This window comes from Phyllostomus hastatus, unplaced genomic scaffold (genome assembly GCF_019186645.2).
Source record: "Phyllostomus hastatus isolate PE091 unplaced genomic scaffold, TTU_PhHast_1.1 phas_scaffold_28, whole genome shotgun sequence".
Taxonomy (NCBI): domain Eukaryota; kingdom Metazoa; phylum Chordata; class Mammalia; order Chiroptera; family Phyllostomidae; genus Phyllostomus; species Phyllostomus hastatus.
The window spans coordinates 20086188-20105844 of NW_025334022.1; the positions used below are offsets into that span (position 1 = coordinate 20086188).

General features: G+C 36.4%; 1 protein-coding gene across 1 annotated transcript; it reads left to right on the forward strand.

The window, feature by feature from the left end:
* Window positions 1-17081: 17081 nt before the first annotated feature.
* On the forward strand, window positions 17082-18176 carry AGTR2 (angiotensin II receptor type 2). Its single transcript, XM_045817482.1, has one exon. It carries the CDS (start codon window positions 17082-17084, stop codon window positions 18174-18176), a length of 1095 nt encoding a protein of 364 aa, XP_045673438.1.
* The last annotated feature ends 1481 nt before the right edge of the window (window positions 18177-19657 follow it).

Consider the following 19657-nt stretch of genomic DNA (forward strand, 5'->3'; position numbering starts at 1 on the left):
CTATTGCTTCAAATGTATCGTCTATTCCATTTTTTCTTTTCTTCTTCATCTGATATTCTAATTATGCATAAGTTACACCTTTTATGGTTGTCACACTGTCTTTGGATATGATTTTCTGTTTTTTTTTTCAGTATTTTTGCTTTCCGGTTTTGAAAGTTTCTATTGATACATCCTGGAGCTCAGGAATTCTCCCTTCAGCTATGGCCATTTTTTTGTAATGAGCCCTTTAAAGGCATTTTTCATTTATGTTACAGTGTTTTTGATCTCTGGAATTTTTGTAAAACAATTTTTTTCAATTACAGTTGACATATAATATTATATTAGTGTCAGATGTATGACTCAGTGACTAGACATTATATAACTTAATAAGTGATCGCCTCAATTAAGTCTAGTACCCATCTGATACCATGCATAGTTTTCTAAAATATTACTGATTATATTCTCTATGCTGAACTTTACATCCTTGTGACTATTCTGTAACTACCAATTTATACTTAATCTCTTCAGCTTTTTTACCCATACCCCCAAATGCCCTTCTATCTGGCAACCATCAAAATAATCTCTGTATCTATGAGTGAGTTTCTGTTCTGCTTTCTTGTTTATTTTGTGTTTATAAATTCCACATATGAGTGAAATCACCTGGCATTTGTCTTTCTCTGACTGACTTATTTCACTCAGCATAATACCCTCCAGGTCCATCCATGCTGTTACAGGTGAAAAGATTTCATTCATTTTTATGGCTGAATCATACTCATTTATATTGGTATGAATCATAATCATTCAAAAAAAGATTTCACTCTTTTTTATTGCTGAAGTTTATATGCACCACTTCTTTATCCACTCATCTATTGGTAGACACTTAGGTTGCTTCCATATCTTGGCTATTTTAAATAATGCTGCAATGAACAACAATGAAAATAAAAAAATTTAAAAAATAATGCTGCAATGAACATATGGATATATGTCTTTTCAGTTTAGTGTTTTGGGTTTCTTTGGATAAATACCCAGAAGGGGAACTGCTGGATCCTTCTTTGTGTCTTGTTATATAGCTTTTGTTTTAAAGTCTGTTTATCTGGTACAAGTATTGCTACACAAGCTTTTCTCGTTGTTTGTTTGTTTCCATTTTCATGAAATATCTTTTCCCACTCCTTTACTTTCAGCCTGTGTATGTCTTTTGATCTGAAGTGAGTCTCTTGTACACAGCATATGTAAGGGTCTTGTTTTGTTATCCATTAAGCCTCCACATATCTTTTAAATGGGGCATTTAGTCCATTTGCATTTAAAGTAATCTTTGCTAGATATCTATTTATTCAACTTTATTATTCGTATTTTTGATCTTTTAAAAAATCTTCTTAAAGAAGACCCTTAAACATTTCTTGTAATACTGGTTTGGTGATCATGAACTCCTTATCTTTTTCTTTTCAGGGAAGGTCTTTATCTGTCCTTTGATTCTAAATGATAGCTTTGCCAGGTATCTTGGTTGTAGGTCTTTGTTTTTCATCACTTTGAATATTTCTTGCCAATCCCCTCTGGCCTGCAAAGTTTCTGTTGAGAAGTCAGCCGACAGTCTCAAGGGAATTTTTAAGATTCTTTCCCTGTCTTTAAACTTTGGCATTTTCATTATGACGTATCTTGGTGAGGGCTTTTTGCGTTCATCTTGTTTGGGACTCTCTGTGCTTCCTGGACTTCTATGTCTATTTCCTTCACCAGACAAGGTAAGTTTTTGGTCGTTCTTTCTTTTTTTTAATCCTCACCCAAGGATTTTTAAAAAAATTGATTTTAGAGAGAGCGGAAGGGAGAGAGAGGAGAAATATTGATTGGTTGCTTCCTGTACCTACCCCAACTGGGGATCAAATCCGCAGCATAGGTATGTGCCCTGGAAGGGTGTCAGACATGCAACCTTTTGGTGTATGGGATAAGGTTCTAACCAGCTGATCCACCCTGCCAGGGCCCATCATTATTTATTCAAATGCATTTTCAATTTGTTGCTCTCTGTCTTTCTGGCACCTTTATGATGCCAGTGTTGATATGCTTGATGTTGTCCTGGAGCCTCCTTATACTATCCTCAGTTTTTTGGATTCTTTTTTATTTTACTGTTCCGACTGGGTGTTTTCTGCTTCCTCGTCTTCCTTGTCTTATTTGATCCTTTCCTTCTCTGCTCCATTGTTAATTCCCTGTGATGTATTCTTCACTTCTGACTATTTTCTGTTTTTGTTTCTATGTTTTCTGCCTCTGTTTTTATGTTTCCTATTTCTTTGTTGAAGTTCTCACTAAGTTCATCTACCCTTCCCTCAAGTTCATTGGGAATTCTTATAACCAGTGTTTTGAACTCTGCATCTAGTGGACTGCTTGTTTCCATTTTGTTTAGTTCTTTTTCTAGAGTTTTGTTCTGTTCCTTCATTTGGGCCATGTTCTGTTGTCTCCTCATTTTGGCAGCCTCACTGTGTTTGTTTCTATGTATTAGGTAGAGATGCTACACCTCCCAGTCTTGGGAGGGTATCCTTATGTAGTATGGGTCCTATAGGGTCCATTGGCATCGCCTCTCCATTCACCCAAACTGCGTACTCCAGGTCCACCCCATGTGTGGGCTGTGTATATCCTCCTGTTGTGGTTGAGCCTTGATTGCTAGTGGCACCTTAATGGGAGGGATTTACCACCAGGCCGATTGGCTGGGAAGACTGTTGGTGACCACCTTGGAGGATCAGCTGTGCAGGGGCCCACTCTGCAGAGCAGGACTTACGTCAGCGTGGCTCTGGTGCCTTCTGAGTCCTCCCCTTGAGTGTGTCAATTGTGGTGCTTAGAGTTGGCCTGAGGTGGTCCACTGGATGTGATGGCTCTGAGGCCTCCTGGGAAGTTCAGGTCAAGGTCAATCACCATCTATGTCTTGCTCAGGGCCACACAGCATGAGCTGCAAAGCAATCTGTAGGTAACTGCTACTCATGCTGGGCTTGAGTAGAGGTGCCTAGGACAGGCTGAGTTTCAAATTAAGGCTGGCTGACTCTAGTCTGTGGCCTGGGGCCAGTTAACGAGTGATATGGAACATGTTAAGGACAGGTACTGCTTGTTTGAGAGATTTGAGGAATTTGGAAGCATGAGCCAAGACTGGCCATTTGTGTGGAAAAGACACTGGAAAAGGCTTCGGTGGGCCTACCAGTTGGGTGGGGCGGAGACTCAGGGGATCAGCAGGGCGGGGCGAACATCGTCAGCCAGGTTGATGAAGACTTATATATAACACCCGCCTGCCCGCTTTTTTGCGGGAGGACTCAGTCAAGAAACTTCCTCCTGGGAGAAAGCTGTGCTTTCAGCTCTCGTGTGATACCTGGCAATTCAGTTCGTTCCTGATTGTCCCTGGTGACTCTGAAGCTACTGCTCAGTGCTGGATCTCGGAGACAGTGAGTTTGAGTAAGTCTGTGAACCGGCCTTTTAATAAGAATGCCTGGGACTCCAGGAGCCCTCTGTCTCATTCAGCCACAATTCTTGCTAGTTTTCACAGCTACAAGTCATGGGGACTTCTTTTCCCGGCAATGGAATCCTGGGCTGGGGTTTCTGGGCTAGGACCCTTTGTTTCTCAGGGGAGGCCTTGTCCAGCATTTCTTTCTTTTTTTTTTTTTCTTAGAATTTCTGCTTACATTCCACATATATTCTTACATGTTGTCAACTTTTTGCATTAGAGCCCTTAACCATATCTGAATGTAGTTCTAATGCTTTATTTGTCTCTCAAACTGTGTTTTTTTGCCTTTTAGTATGCCTTGTAATTTTTTGTTGAAAGCTGGACATAATATACTGTGCAAAAGGAATTCTGGTAGATAAATCTTTAGTAATATGGTGGCAAGGTGTGGGGGGAGAGGACAAATGCTATAGTCATATGATTAGGTTTTAGTTTTTTGTGAGCCAGTGCTCCTGGGCTGTAAATCTTGTGTGTGTGTCTCAGTTTTATCCTTTTGTTAACTGAGACAGGATGTCTAGGGGGTCAGGACGTGGGTATTTCCCTTCTGCCAGGTCAGTTAGACTTGCTAAAACCCCAGGAGGTTAGGCTCTGCTAAAATAGTTTCTCTTGAGGGCAGGCCTTGTTAAAAAGAGACAAATCTTCTCTGGCATATTTCATAATGGTTACACTTTTCCTTCCCTTGTGGGAAGCACAAGGAGATTTTTCTATCATATGTACTGTGACAACCTGGTAGAGCTCCTAGATGTAAATCTTGCAAAAGTGTGGAACTCCCTTATGAATTTGCCCTCCCTGGAGTTTTTAACTCTCACATAAGTCCACACTGAACCGCCAACAATTTGTAAATTCATCAATTCATCAGTACAAATATTTCTACCTTTGGTGCTGGTTTCCACTTGGGTTTGTGTTCCAGTAAGCTGTGATTACCTGTATCTATCTGCCTCTCTGTCACTACAGTTTTGGGGGCCGTGCTTTCCCCTCACTTCTCTGATTGAGCTAAGAAGAATAGTTGATTTTTCAGTTTGTTTAGTTTTTTAGTTTTTAGGATGAAGTGGCAACATCCAAGCTCCATACATGCTGGATCAGAAACCAGAAGTATCTGTACTATGTATTTTTCAGTTAATAACTTTATCTTGGAAATTGCTCCATATCACAACATGGCACCTCTGTGTTCATTTTAACAGATGCATAACATTCCATTATGTAAATCTCATTATTTAGTACTCTCCTGTAGATGAGTGCTTAGGTTCTTTTCAATTTTTTTTGTTATAAACAATACTGTAATGAATACCCTTGTACATGCTTTTTTGCATCTATATACAGATAGATCTGTAGGATAAGTTGTTGGTGCAAAGGATGTAGACACCATTGCTAAATATTCCTCTGTAGAAATGGTTCCACTTTAGATCTAACCAGCAATGTATGTGAGTGCCCAGTTGTATATATTTTCACCGGTGTTGTATATTATCAAGCATTGAAAAAAATCTCAAACAGTATAGTTGAGAAATGGTATCTTGTAGTTTTGATACTCTAGTAATTAGTGAATTTGACTATTTTTTCATTTGTTTAGTTGCTATTTAGTTTTTCCTGTTCTGTGAACTCTCTATGTCTTTCTCTTATGTTCCTATTGATTTGGTTATCTTTTTCTTATTGATTTATAGGAGCTCTTTATATGTCAAGGAAATTAGCTTTTTGTTGTATATGGCATTTATCCATTTTCTCAGTGTGTAACTTTCTTTTGACTTTTTAACAGTATTTTCTTGCCATGTAGTTTTAAAAACATTTAGGTGGTTAAATTTATTAGTTTGTCATCTGATGGCTTCTGGATTTTGCATTATGCTTAGAAAGACCTCTTTTTGCTGTTTTTATACTTTGGCTTTTTATGTTCAAATTTTTTATTCACCTGGAATTTATTTTAATGTAAATTGGAAATTAGGGATCCAACTTGATTTAGTATTATTTTTTCAGGTGGCTACCCAGTAGACCCAATTTTGGCACATAACATGAAGCAATTTAGGACACATACAGGAAATTTAAGTTTGCATATATTTATGGAGAATAACTCAAAATACACTAAAGTAGTCTCATAGAAAATCCCTAATCCCTGGACCTTAGGAAGTCAGGATCACAGGGCCTTTTGATGTCTGAGAACAAAGAAATGTAAGAAGCACTGTAATGACTCATCATCACGGTAAAATATTCATAAAGGGAAGTGGGTACAGTTAAACTGAGCCAACATGGTGGAGCATGGGGGTCAGGAATGTCATTTCTTTAGGTAAGCAGACTGGAATGCCAATCTTGTTTTCGCCACTTATCAGCTGAGTACCATTGGTCAGATTGTCCCAGTTTCCTATAAAGTAGGAGACTTGTAGTTCTTACCTCAAAATGTTGTTATGAGGGTTAAATGAGAGGCAATAGTGCTTGTAACATGCTTACCTCATATGGTTCCTAATACACAGTAAGCACTTCTAATTAAAAGACAAATGTATTTAAATGACAGTCCATCAATCAAAATATATTTATTAAAGCCTGATTTTGTGTCAGATTTGGTTCTAGGACCTAAGAATGTATTAGTGATCCAAAGAGGCAAAATTGTTGTTAATAGATATTATTTTCTTGTATGAAAATAAAGTCAGTAAACAAAACGTAATTGTATACATTTGTGTGTGTGCATGTCTGTGTGTGACAGAGAGGGAAGGGAGGGAGGGAGAGAAGAGATAGAGAAAGAATGTCATACCAGATGTTGATAAGGGCTATTTTAGTTAGGGAAGAATGGGAAAGTTTCTTTAATCTGGTGACATTTGAGCAGAGATCTAAAAGAACTGAGGGGGTAGGTCACATAGCTATCTGGGAAAAGAGAATTCCACCTAAGTTGAATAACATTTGTGAAAGCTTTGAGGACAGAATGTGCTTGGAAAATAGGAGGCATAGGAAGAAAGTCAGTGTGGCTGGAGCGGAATAAACTGGAAGAAGGTGGTAGGAGCTGAGGTCTTAGAAGTAGTGGTGATGGTGGTGTGGGTTGGGGGAGCATGCAGACTTTATCAGATAAGGCCTTGTAAACTAGGTTAAGAGAGGAGAAGCTACTGGGGACTTTTGAACAGAGGAATTACATGATCTTACATTTATTTATATACTGTCTACAGAAGCTGCATCTTTCATTCTAAATTCTTTATTAATCATTTCTAGGCTATACTTCATTACTGTTTAGAAGTCAAAGAGCATGATCAAACAGTTTAGACAGTTTTAGATAATTATTATTAATGATAATTATGTTTAATAATAATAGTATTATTGATTTTAAGCATCATCACAAGAAAAACAACAACAGCAAAAATAGCAATGTTCATAATTGCTACTACTTAGTGCCTACTTTGTGTACTCTATATAGCACATTATTTCATACAATCCTCACCACTACCTGTGAGGAAGTACTGTTATTTTTCCTATTTCAGATTTGCAGAAACATTAACATGAATCACTTAATCTCCATTTATCTTGTTTTGGCATAAAATGACAACATAATAATGTAGTGATTTATTTGGCTTATTTGCTTTTGGCAAGCAGTAACAGTGGCTTAATCCAATAGCAAATATTAATAGAATGTACTATATTCTACATACTATACTAAATGTTTTATATGCATTATCTCATTTAATCCATGCAGTAACCCAGACAAAGAAACTGGAATTCAGTGACGTGAAGCAACTTATCCAAGATCACACAGGTAAGTGGTAGAACGCTGCATTCATCTGCCTCCAGGGCTTGCATTTTTAACTACTGGTATATGACTAAATGTAGGTGAAAATATACTGATGCATTCAAAATCTTTTAAAGTGTATGTGGTGTAACCTATTTCAAAATACTCTTTATTCACTTTATTTTTAGTCTGAATATTCAGACATCTCCAGTTGGATTCTTAAGTCCATTTGGACTACTAATATAACCCATTGATATAAATCTGTAGCCCAATTGTATTGTTTCTTCTCTGTTACAATCAGCCACCTTATTACCTTGATCTGTCCACATGATCCATATATGGTTTATCTAATCATTTGAACTGTCTGGTCCTTGAGACCAAAGATGGCCATGGTGTGCCTATCACTCTGAATATGTATCATGTGGAAAAATATATTTGTCATTTTATTCTGTCCAACACAAGTTATAAAAACAGTAACAAGGACAAGATAGGAAGACGAATTGTCTGAGAGAGGAGAAGAAAAGCAACGAGAAGAAAAGGGATGAGAGGAGAGAGACAGAGAGAGACAGAGAGACACTCTTCCAGCAAGAAATGGGCAATATATTACAAATACCAGTGTCTCAATAGCCACCAGTGTACTGTGGATTTTGAAAGATTCTGCTTTCATTCATCATTCCTAGTAGAACACACTCCAGAGGACTGGCAAACCTCATTATTCTTTCCTCCTCACTAATCTCCTTATCCTAAAATCTCCCCCTAAAGCTTGCTCATATTCAGAAAGTCAAGAAGAGAAACGAATTTTTATGAAAAGTTTATTCTTTGAAATAAATTGGACTGGAAACTTCTGGAAACCAGGGGGCAAGTTTCATCTGGAGAGAGAAGGACTATTCTTCTCCCTAGTTTCCACGCTTGAACTTCCAAATAAGTACAGAACTGCCACAATTAACTTACCAGTCCAAATTAATGAATTATTCTCAAAGATTTACAGTCACCCTTATCCTAAAGCAATATGTTCCAAGCCCCCCCAGTGGATGCCTGAAACCTTGGATAGTCACAAACTATATGTATAATGTATACACATATATGTATACATATAAATGTATATGTGTATACAATGTATGTATATGTTTTTTTCTATACATACACACCTATGATAAAGTTTAATTTATAAATTAGGCACAATAGGAGATTAACATCACTAACAATAATAAAATAAAACAGTTATAGCAATATACTGTAATAAAAGTTGTGCGAATGTGGTCTCTCTCTGTCTGTGTCTCTCTGTCTGTCTCTGTCTGTCTCTGTTTCTTTCTCAACTGATCTGATAACCAAGAGGGCTACTTAGTGACTAATGGGCTGGAGAAATGGATGATTTATATCTCAGGCAGGGATGATTTACATCCCAGGCAGGACAGAGCGGGAGGATGTGACACTTTACTATGCTACTCAGAATGGTGCACAATTTAAAACTTATGAATCTATTATTTCTGAAATTTGCTATTTAGTATTTTCAGAAACTTTGGAAAGTGAAACCGCTTATGGTGGGCAGACTGCTGTTCTTTTTAGCAACTGAAGCGATGAGCTTGGATCCTTTTCACCTATCTCCTCTACTGTCCTTTGCTGCCCAGGGTTTGCTGTCTTGCAAAGTAGGAAGGCATTACTAGATTAGCTAGCTGGATACTTAACAGTTCTCATTTCTCTTTGACTCTGATTCATTCTAAATTTTACATAGGCGTGCCTGTAGGGGCTGAAGCTTCTTAGAATATTTGCTAAAATTTCAAGGGAAAAAATAGGAATTTTTAGAAATTTACAATCTGGTAGCAAAAATTTATTTTGGAAGTGTAGGACAAATTATGTATATATTGTTCTTTTATATTATATATTAGTATAGTTTTAGATATTTAAAAAAAGCTTTTCCAGTACTCTGAAGAGATCTATATAATTACATTATAGAAACAAAGACCCAAACTGCTGCAGTTCAAGCTCTTTATACCTTATTGACTTTGTCTAGCTACAGATGGGCATTTACCTTTGAATTGAATCAGTAATGAAAAATCTTCTTTTTACAACATTTTACTTGTGAGGTTTGCTCTAAGTATATTTACCTATTATTCTTATTTGCTGAGTTACCCTGCTAATCCTTTAAAACATTTTTTCTGGTTATCATTAACCCAGAGATTTCCCAGATTGCTTAGAAGTCTCTCTTAATTGGGGAAATTTATTCATCTGGTGCTTCATGTTTAACAGAATGGTATATTGAAAATAATGGCTGGGGTTTGAACCTCAGTTCTATAATTTATTAGCTGTTTAAACTTCAGCAAATAATTTAACATTTTCGTGCTCTATTTTCTTAATTTATCCTCACTTATAAAATGAGGATGATGACCATCTCTCAGGATCATTGAGAAGTATACTTGAAATGTGGGGTGCCCAGCACAGTGCCTGGTGTCCTCTCCCATATTCCCTCCACATTCTTTAATATCAGCACTGCCCTAACCATCCCCAGGGGATTTCCTGTCTAAGGGAAAATGAAAAGTGGCTTCTCTTCCCAAAAAGGTTGGGGACCTTCAGATGGAATCAACCCTGGAGGCTATTTACATAACATTTATTTTTTGCATTAACGCCAAAGAAACCTTTTGACTGGGATCTTAGTACAAATAACTCAACAGGAATGTATATACTGTTAGGGGGAAACAGACTTATACTAACAGTACTAAATGTTCACTGAATGAGTGTTTAGTTTATTGCAGTCTGTGGGGCCACAGATTCATGCCACTGAAAATGACTAAAGTGCCATGAAAATAATGCAATGTTGTTCTTAAAGTTCATTCATTTATGTATTGATTTATTTTTTTATCTAGACAATGTATTTTAGAATTTCTCAGCTACAGCTCATTTTTATGCTTAAAATAAAAGGATAATAGAGGCTGGGGAGAAGGAGGAGTATGGAGCAACTGCTAATGGGTATCAGGTTTCTTTTAGAGGTGATGAAAATATTCTGGAATTATATAGTGGCGATAGTTGCACAACTTTGTGAAAACACAAACCCCCACAGATTCATGCATTTTAACTGGGTAAATTTTTGGTATGTAAATTATATCTCAATTAAAAAATAAATAAAAGGTGAATAATTTCAATTGTGTGACCAATATAAAATAGGACCAATATAAATCAGGAGTGTTAATATTGAAATATATACAATAACATAGTTTTAAGGAGTTCTGTAAACTTGTAGATATCTGAACATGAACTATTTTCTTTTGGGATGTGTTGCATATTATTCACAACAAAAATTCTGCTTTCAGTTATAGATTTACAAACCCACACTGAAAACCATGAAAGTATATATCTGTAGGATAAACTAAAAACTGAAGCAGCCTCAGAATTCCCAATTATAATCTTCCTGTTTTTCATTTCCTTGGAGTAAAGACCCCAGAATCTTCCTAGAATCGCACCCCCAAAACTGCCTGCCATCTTGCTCTATCTGCTAATTCTAAACCATTTTATACCTCAAAGGCAAAATATATTCAAAGCATACAACTTTATGTTGTTTTTCTATCCTTCTAGGGGCCTGAGGGGCAAATGTGTCCCTCAAACAAAGCCACATAACCATTGGTTCTTATAATTTTCTCTGAACTGATGGCCTGTTTTGGAGAGATATCTGCCCCATTCTCTTTCTCTTTTTTGTAGGCACAAAGAGTGAGGCATTGCTTCCCCTATCCCATTCTCCAACTTTGAGAGTTTGTCTAATTAACCAAAATAGAGCTTGGATATCAAGTTCCTGGAACAGGGGCTTGACTATAGTTCACTAGTAATAGTAATATCTAAAATAATGTAGCAACGGAATTGGGTCGCTACCAGAAATTAGGATTCAGAGAGGCAAAAATGGTGAAGGGAATGGTTTGAGGGATTCATCAATCTGGTTTCTAGAATGATAATCTCTGCTTTAAGAATTTCCCAGTTACCAGCTTTTCTGGTCTGACTACATAGTCTCTTTTTATTGGTGACGGGAAGGAGATAGAAAGGGTGCTTACATAAGGAACACAAACTTTATGGTCATTAAAAAGTACAAATCAAGTAGAGAAAAAGAGACAGATTAAGTAGTAAAAAAAAAGAGAGTTTATTAACACGTGCATTGTGGTTACACATCAGAGAGCTCTGTGATGAGCAACTTAATGAGGTGGTCAGGCTTGGGTTTACATAGCATCTTAACAAAAGAACAATCCATTTTTAGAGAACTTACAAGATAAAAGAAAACTGGCTTAGGCTTTTACAGTGGCAAACTATGGGAAGGCAAGCATATGTGAGAAATTAATGGATGATAAAAATTATTTAGTAAGGTTCGTTATGTAGATTTCTTTTGGTACCTGTCTCTGGGCTAGTAAGAGTCTAGGGTTCTCCTGTTCATTAAGAGTTCTGTTCTTCCTGGTAAGGAAAGGGAGATGTGTTTACAAATTTTTGTTCTGCTTTTAGGCAAATGGGGGGTGGGGTGGAGAGTTTTTTCTTGTTTTTCCTCAATTGTGTCTAGCTCAAAATAATCCTTATGCCAAAGGGGCATATTTTAGGGTGGCATATTCTGATACCATACATAATCAATTTGGTCAGATAAGTAAGGAAAAAGTCAGATCAGTTAGCTTATATTTTGAATGTGAACCAAAAACATAGACAATTTTCAACTTTGAATTTTTGCCCACAGTTGGGTTACATAGCACTGAGAGTTATTTGGGAAAACTAAGGTGCCTTCTATGAGATCCTGGTCCGAACATGATGCTCAGGCTTTCAGATGCCTTTGGGGCTAAAGGGAATTGGAATTCTTCCCTCTCTTTATGTTCTTGGGACCAGATTCAGCTGGAAGCAACTGGTTTCAGAAATGTACTGAGTCAGACATCTACATCTACTCATTTCACTACATGCATTCAACCTTGTCAACTGACTTAATAGTCTTCTCCGTCCCTCACTGTGTGAAATCTAGGCAGCCAATTTGATGTACTCATATTGGCCACTTTACTAAAGTTTTAGATTGATTTCTACAAAATGGTCAATCTAATTGTTAGGTGTGAATAGAGGACCTTTTTTTCTCACTTGTTTTCAACCTGGTGTTCCTGTTTTCATTATATTGGAAACTAAAGAAAGGCATGAAAAGAATCTGCAAAGATATATCAATAATGGAGAGTCATCTTAATTACCCTCCATTCAGGGACCCCCAAGTTTGGAAAACTCCAGGAGCAATTAAAATAAGGGTTCCCTATGGGTAAATGAATTGGAGAATGTTTGTTATTAAATATTTGGGTATTTGTGTGTGTGTGTGCTAAAGTTGGACAGGGACTCATAGGGATGGCTGAAGTGGGGGGAAAAGTAAAATGATTGTGAAAAACTTTAAAAAGGAAGGCCCATACATATTTAGGCATTCCATAATCTGCACTTCTAATCCTCACCTTTATAACCACTTCATGTACATTCAGACTATTGCATTTAATAATTCCTTTTCTCCTTCGAAGCCTCATCTGTGTGTGTGAATGGGGATGAGAGGGACAAATAAGGTTTCCAGACAGGTGAAATTCCTCTCAAGAATGTTTTTTTTTAAATAACCTGGTCCTTTCAATTTTATTCTTAATCTCACAATAAATAATCGGTATTCACTAGAAAAACTTAATTTAGTGTGATTTACTATTGTTTAATCCTGCTAGCCAAACTGCACTTGCCCTGAAGAGCTGCATAATTTATTCAAATGACCTGGGGCTTTTAAAGCCAATCTTCCAGCAGAAAAATTATCCCCTGCCCCCAGGAGAGGATTTTTTGTATTGTACTGTTTCCCGTGACTGACATTTATTTGACTCTCAAGTGTATTTACATTGTTGGCTTAACTTGGAGTTCTTTGCAGAATCAATAATATACTGTATTTCTCACTTCAAGTGGTGTCAATATTATTGTTATTCTTCTTTTTTGCTTTTTTTCTTTAATTCCCTGCAGTTACAAAATTTTTTGTTGATTCGTGAAAATTTTTACTCCTAAAATTATGAAGAAACAGAGTAAATGCCCTTTTTAATCTTCTGGGAAATGTGTGCCTCTTTAAACTTTATTTACGTCACAACTTACTATAATGAAGGACAAAAGCTCTAGACAAGGTCCCCTGCTCCTTAGGGGTGTTCAAGGCTAGGTCTCCCACAGGCGAGCCTGCAGTTTGTTCTCACAAGTTTATAGCTCACCTCCTGACTGTTTCCTTGCAAGGGGCATGAGAGGGGGCTAGAAATAGAGCAGGGTGGGAATGTGACCCATGCTGACCACTCAGGAGGCTCTGGCCTGGAAAATTCCCGTGTATGTGGCAAAAACAAACATTTGAAAAGGAGGGAGAAACCAGGCTTAAACAAAGAGTGAAACCAGTTCCCATTTCAGCTCTCCTGCCCATAGCCATATGTTCCTATTCCTTTGTTTCCCAAGCATCAGTTTTCCATCATTTGGACAGAGCCTCCACCTGAATCTGTCCAGGGTATACGAAAAAGTATTTTGAGATTTAATGAAATGGTGTGTATGCATATTAGGAGAATTTTCTCAGTATTCAAACTCAGTCTAGCAAAAGAAATACTAAAATGGTGTGCTGCAAACCTTTGAATTTACTGTATTTCTCAGGCAACAGTGACCACTTCTCACCTGTCTCATCTGCCTGTGTGCTACAGGACTGATTTCAAGGTTAGTGGAGAAACAAATGTCAAAAGCATGTGTTTTGTCTCATATCATTTGTAATTTTGTCTTCTGTCACCTACCCTGTCTTCTTCATGGCTTTCCTTCTGCTAAATATGTTTCTTAAATTCCCAGATGTTTCCCCAGAGCCTCCCAGCCCTGCAAGTGTGCACAGGTTCATTTTGCTACCAGAAAAATATGATCCATAGAAATAACTAGACTCCTTATATCCATTTAAGTGTCTTGGGTGCTCTGGTTTTCTGTATTCGCTGTAGTAAACTATCTAGTCACTCATTTTGTCTACCTGCTGTCTCCATTGTGGGAATAAAATTAAGAAAAATATCTCTCACAAAACAATCCTCCAAATTATTTTCCCCTACCTGAGTGCTTTTGTAACAGTTTATGAATGGTTAGCTGTGTGACTTTCTGTAATGTTGCAGGCTTTCCATTTTCCAGGACAATAGGTGGCTTTAAAGGACCAGCTAGTGCTCCCTCCTGTAGTATGGGGGTTAAGAACATGGCCTCTGACATTAGACTGCCTCGATTTAAATGAAAATGTCCTTGTTTAATAGCTATGTGACCACATAAAAGTTAAACTCTGTGAGCCCTAGTTTCCTGATTTGTAAGACAGAGTTAATATTAATAGTTTATAATAGCACCTACCATGTACTTGACAGGGTTTTAAGCACTTTAAATATATTAGCTCATTTAATTTTCATAACTCCATGATGTAGGTAATTAACATCATCTCCATTTCTCAGATGAGAAAGCTGAAACACAAAGAAGGAAAGTAACTTGGCCAAGGCCGTAGAAGTAGTAGTGATATAGCTGAGCTTGTGAAGCCAGGCAGTTGGATTCCAGAAGCCATTTACATATCAGTGTGCTATATTGCCTCTCCATTAAATTACCGAGTGTAAGCACCTAGCACAGGGTTTGACACATAACATTTATTGTCAAGCAGTATTATCACTACCATCACTTTTCCTTTCTTCCTTTTGTCATTCTTGCTTCTATTGGACTGATTGTGTAAGGTTGATTACCCTCACCCCCAAAAGAAATAAAAACAATGCAATCTAGGCCACAGTAGTTGCCTCCTCCTTGTTCATCTTGTGTGCTTTTATTTAAACCACAAATATGACAAAGACCTATGAAAGGGAACACTAAATGTTAACACCTCTTTTCTAAGACATGAAAATTATGCCCCTCCTATCACCACCCCTCCAGCAGCAAGCCAACAGAAATTGCTTAAAGCAAGGGAGAAATTTTAGAAATTGTAGACTTCAAGTAAGTTGCTACTGTTTTTAATAAGCAGAGGTAAAAAATTTCAAAAAATAATAAAGGTTGCAAAAGACATTGGTGGACAAAGATTCTGCTACTAGAATAAATTTCGTAGTCTCCACTCCTTAATGCATTTTAGAATGCCAGTATCAGGGATAAAGAGAAAATTCTGCAAATAATTATATTCTTTCTAAGTAAGCCACTGACTTCAAAATTCTCTAACACATTTGTGGAAACTTCATTTTTTTGTGTGTGAGATTTATTTGAATGAGCTGTTATGATTGGAGACAGTGAGAATTTCAGATTAATGTTTTGCAGCCAAAAAAAAAAAAAAAGCCCCTCTGGAAAGCTGGCAAGTGTTCATAAGTCAGCCCTAGAATTATGTAGGTTGAAGGCTCCCAGTGGACAGACCGAACATATAAGAAGGAAACCAGAGATCTTGTGCTATTACGTCCCCGAGTCTAAGGGAACGAATAAGCACAGAATTAAAAGCATTCTTCAGCTTGAATTTTTAAGGTAGGTCTGCACAATTTATATATACTGTATTTGAAAAGTAGAACATACATTAAATGGAAATATTTTTTATGGATCAACTTTATTTTTCCCCTGTATTTTAACACTGTATTTGCAAAACTCCTAAATTATTTAACTGCTGTTTCTCTTACAGGAGTGCACTTAGGAACTTGCCAAGCTGATTTATGATAACTAAGTTTTAAACTCCAACAACCAGTAAGTCTTCAAGTGAGTTTATTTTAGATTCTTTCATGTTCATAGGTCAAGATTATGATAGAATGAGCATTGGATAAAAATGATAACTTTGCTGTTTATTAGGAGATTCTTCAGTGATTACATTTTTCATAGAGTAGTTTATTTATATGTATTTCCAAACAATGTAAACTAACAGTCTTTCACTTACTGTGTTTATCTTTATCTAGTCTTCCTTTGTTTTAAAATAATGTTGCTACCAAAAAACACCCTACCACAAAAACTAAAACAGTTGAGAGGCTTGTAGCGATGTTACTACTTAGTTATGTTACACTGAAAAGACATAAAAGGAAAAATGATAATTGCATATGATTAATTTTGATGTTCAATTCTTATTTCATTGAGCAATCAAAACTATTTCTACTTTACCCTAAATCATATTTGGCCATTTTTTTTTCTTTTCCCACTTGGTAAAGAGAATGGACTACAAAAATAGATTAAATTTAAATATCTATATCTAAAACTCATACTCTCTATTAAAATGTAAATAGGGGATTTTTAGAAGTATGCATATGTTTCAAAACTTCCTCTTATTTATATTACTATTGTGAAAACAATGGATAATTAGAACTAAATGAATTATTTCTTAATTAGTAAAAACCAAGCATAATCCCTCATCTCAATATGTTCTTTTTGCATATTCTCTTTCAATCTTTTGGGCACTTACTTATTTTTTTCCATAGCTTATGTTACTTATATTTTCCATAGCTGTAATGATTTGTGTATAATTAGTTACCTGAATAAGGGATTTTTCTATGCAATAGCAGGCAGAAGTGTGGTTTCTAGAAAGTATACAGACTAAGATATGTGTTCAAGTGTTTCTGAAATATTAACTTTTCTTCTTGGATCCTTCTTGTCTGTTTCATGCATTTCCTAGCTTGGCTAACCTTTTGGAATATTAATTTTCTTTAAGCCTTTTGAAAATATGATATAGAAGATGGGCAAAATGTAGTTTCTCAGAATTTTCAGTCCCTAATGCTATAATGTCTTAACTTCTTAGTACTATTGAGAAAATGCTTTTTTTTCAGGAAGTAAAACACATTCTTATTTTATGTCATGGTTCTGCTTCCTAATGTTTTCTATTATCACCCACCAGTTTTGCTTTCAACAAACTTTCAAAATGCTCATGACTCAATGATGTTCTAAACTCTGTATGTATACTGAGAGTTTTTTATTTTCACAGAAGGCAGTAAAATCAGGAGCTGCTGACATTTCAATATGAAAGGCAACTTCACCTTTGCCACCATCAACAAAAACGTCACCAGCAGTCCTTTCGTCGGACCTGCGAACATCTCTGGCAATGAGTCTACCTATAACTGCTCGCATAAGCCGTCAGATAAGCATTTAGATGCTATTCCTGTTCTCTACTACATTATTTTTGCAATTGGATTTCTTGTCAATACAATTGTGGTTGTACTGTTTTGTTGTCAAAAGGGCCCTAAAAAGGTTTCCAGCATTTACATCTTCAACCTGGCTGTGGCTGACTTACTGCTTTTGGCTACTCTTCCTCTCTGGGCAACCTATTATTCTTATAGATATGACTGGCTCTTTGGACCTGTGATGTGCAAAGTTTTTGGTTCTTTCCTGACCCTGAACATGTTTGCAAGCATTTTTTTTATAACCTGCATGAGTGTTGATAGGTACCAATCTGTCATCTATCCCTTTCTGTCCCAAAGAAGGAATCCCTGGCAAGCATCATATACAGTTCCCCTGGTTTGGTGCCTGGCCTGTCTGTCCTCATTGCCAACATTTTATTTTCGAGATGTTAGATCTGTTGATTATTTAGGGGTAAATGCTTGCATTATGGCTTTCCCACCAGAGAAATATGCCCAATGGTCAGCTGGGATTGCCTTAATGAAAAATATCCTCGGTTTCATTATCCCTTTGATATTCATAGCAACATGCTATTTTGGAATCAGAAAACACTTGCTGAAGACCAATAGCTATGGGAAGAACAGAATAACTCGTGACCAAGTCCTGAAGATGGCAGCTGCTGTTGTTCTGGCGTTCATTATTTGTTGGCTTCCCTTCCATGTTTTGACCTTCCTGGATGCTCTGGCCTGGATGGGTGTCATTAATAGCTGTGAAGTTATAGCTGTCATTGACCTGGCACTTCCTTTTGCCATCCTCCTGGGATTCGCTAACAGCTGCGTTAATCCCTTTTTGTATTGCTTTGTTGGAAACCGGTTCCAACAGAAGCTCCGCGATGTGTTTAGGGTTCCAATTACTTGGCTACAAGGCAAGAGAGAGAGTGTGTCATGCCGTAAAAGCAGTTCTGTTAGAGAAATGGAGACCTTTGTGTCTTCAACATGAATATGGAATTCATGTTATCAACATGGCTACTTGGTTTGAGGTCCCCTTGGAATTACCTTTTTAATGGCTTTAGTAAAATAAGTTTTTCCCTTGATGTAATCTTTTCTCACTGTTGTAGAACCAGAAACCAAAGGTAACTATGAGTTTACCTCCAGTGACTGTCAGAAATTGCCCCTCCTTTTTTTCTGGTCTATCAATACAAGACTGTCATTGGGCAGACACCCGTGACATTGAAATAATTGGGGATTTATCTCAAATTATAATTAATAACAAATTGTGAATGATAATTTGGGGGTTCAGATTTCTCCTTGACAAAAACTGAATTTTTAAATTGCTTTTTATATCCATTTTCATGAGGTTTTTCTCCTCAACCAACTTTAGTCTTTTAATTCTTTGCATTATTTACAAGACATCATGCTAAGAGGCACTATACTTGTAAATGAAGTATACTACAACAGATTGGTATCACATTATTCAGGCTTCAGGCATATGCTTTCTACTTTAAAAAATATTATAAATACACAGAGAGCTGTAACTGAACAACAATAAAATAATTTTAAAAAATTAAAAAAACAAAAACAACAAAAATATTATAAAAATTCTTTTACATTTTACTTGAGCATAGATTTATATTTCATATAGCTACATATTGAGTAGGGCTAGGAATATACATTAGATCACACATACTTTCTATGTTTTAGCTTATTTTTTCAGTTATGGAAAGTAAAATATATATTAACAGATTTATAATTAATAAATATTTGAGTGTTCACTAAACTCTGATTAAACACTTTTTAAAACTTTTAATCAAAAAAACCCAAAAAACAAAAAAAAACTTTTAATCATTTTAACTGTTGTTTTAAGGTTTCTATATTTTCTGATAATTTCTTGAAAACAATAACTAAACACTGTAGCATTTTAAAATGTAAAAGGTCACTTTTTACATCCTTGACCTTTTAGATGTGGTGCTTTGATATATAGGAAGTTGACTTTATTATTGGTGTTTTCATTCTGATTTGCTTCCCAAAATATCTGTGTAGCTTCTTTAAGTCTTTAACTTATAGTATGTAAACTAGCACAGGAAAAGGTAATGCCAGAATATAATTTTGAGATCCAGGGAGGACCAAGAGATCCAGCAAATGAAAAATTTTGTGTCATGCAAAAGCTCTACCTGTCAAGGCAGTGCAATGTGGCTTTAAAAACAAAGACCACAAGGTAGTTTTACCTATACCTATGAATGGTTTACTCTAGAATTTATGGGAGTCTTTGGAACTCTTGTAAACCAATCATTGCTTCATAGATGTCCTTCTTAACATTGTTAGAACTCCTAAATGAGAGAAGTTCCTGAAACTGACTGAGTTACCTAGAATTAACTTAGAATATGAATCCTGTTTTCAGAAGTTAGAGGTTTTATTCTGCACCAGCTCATCTATATATACATATTACATTAGGTTTTCTAGGACCTTCCCAGACCAATGTTG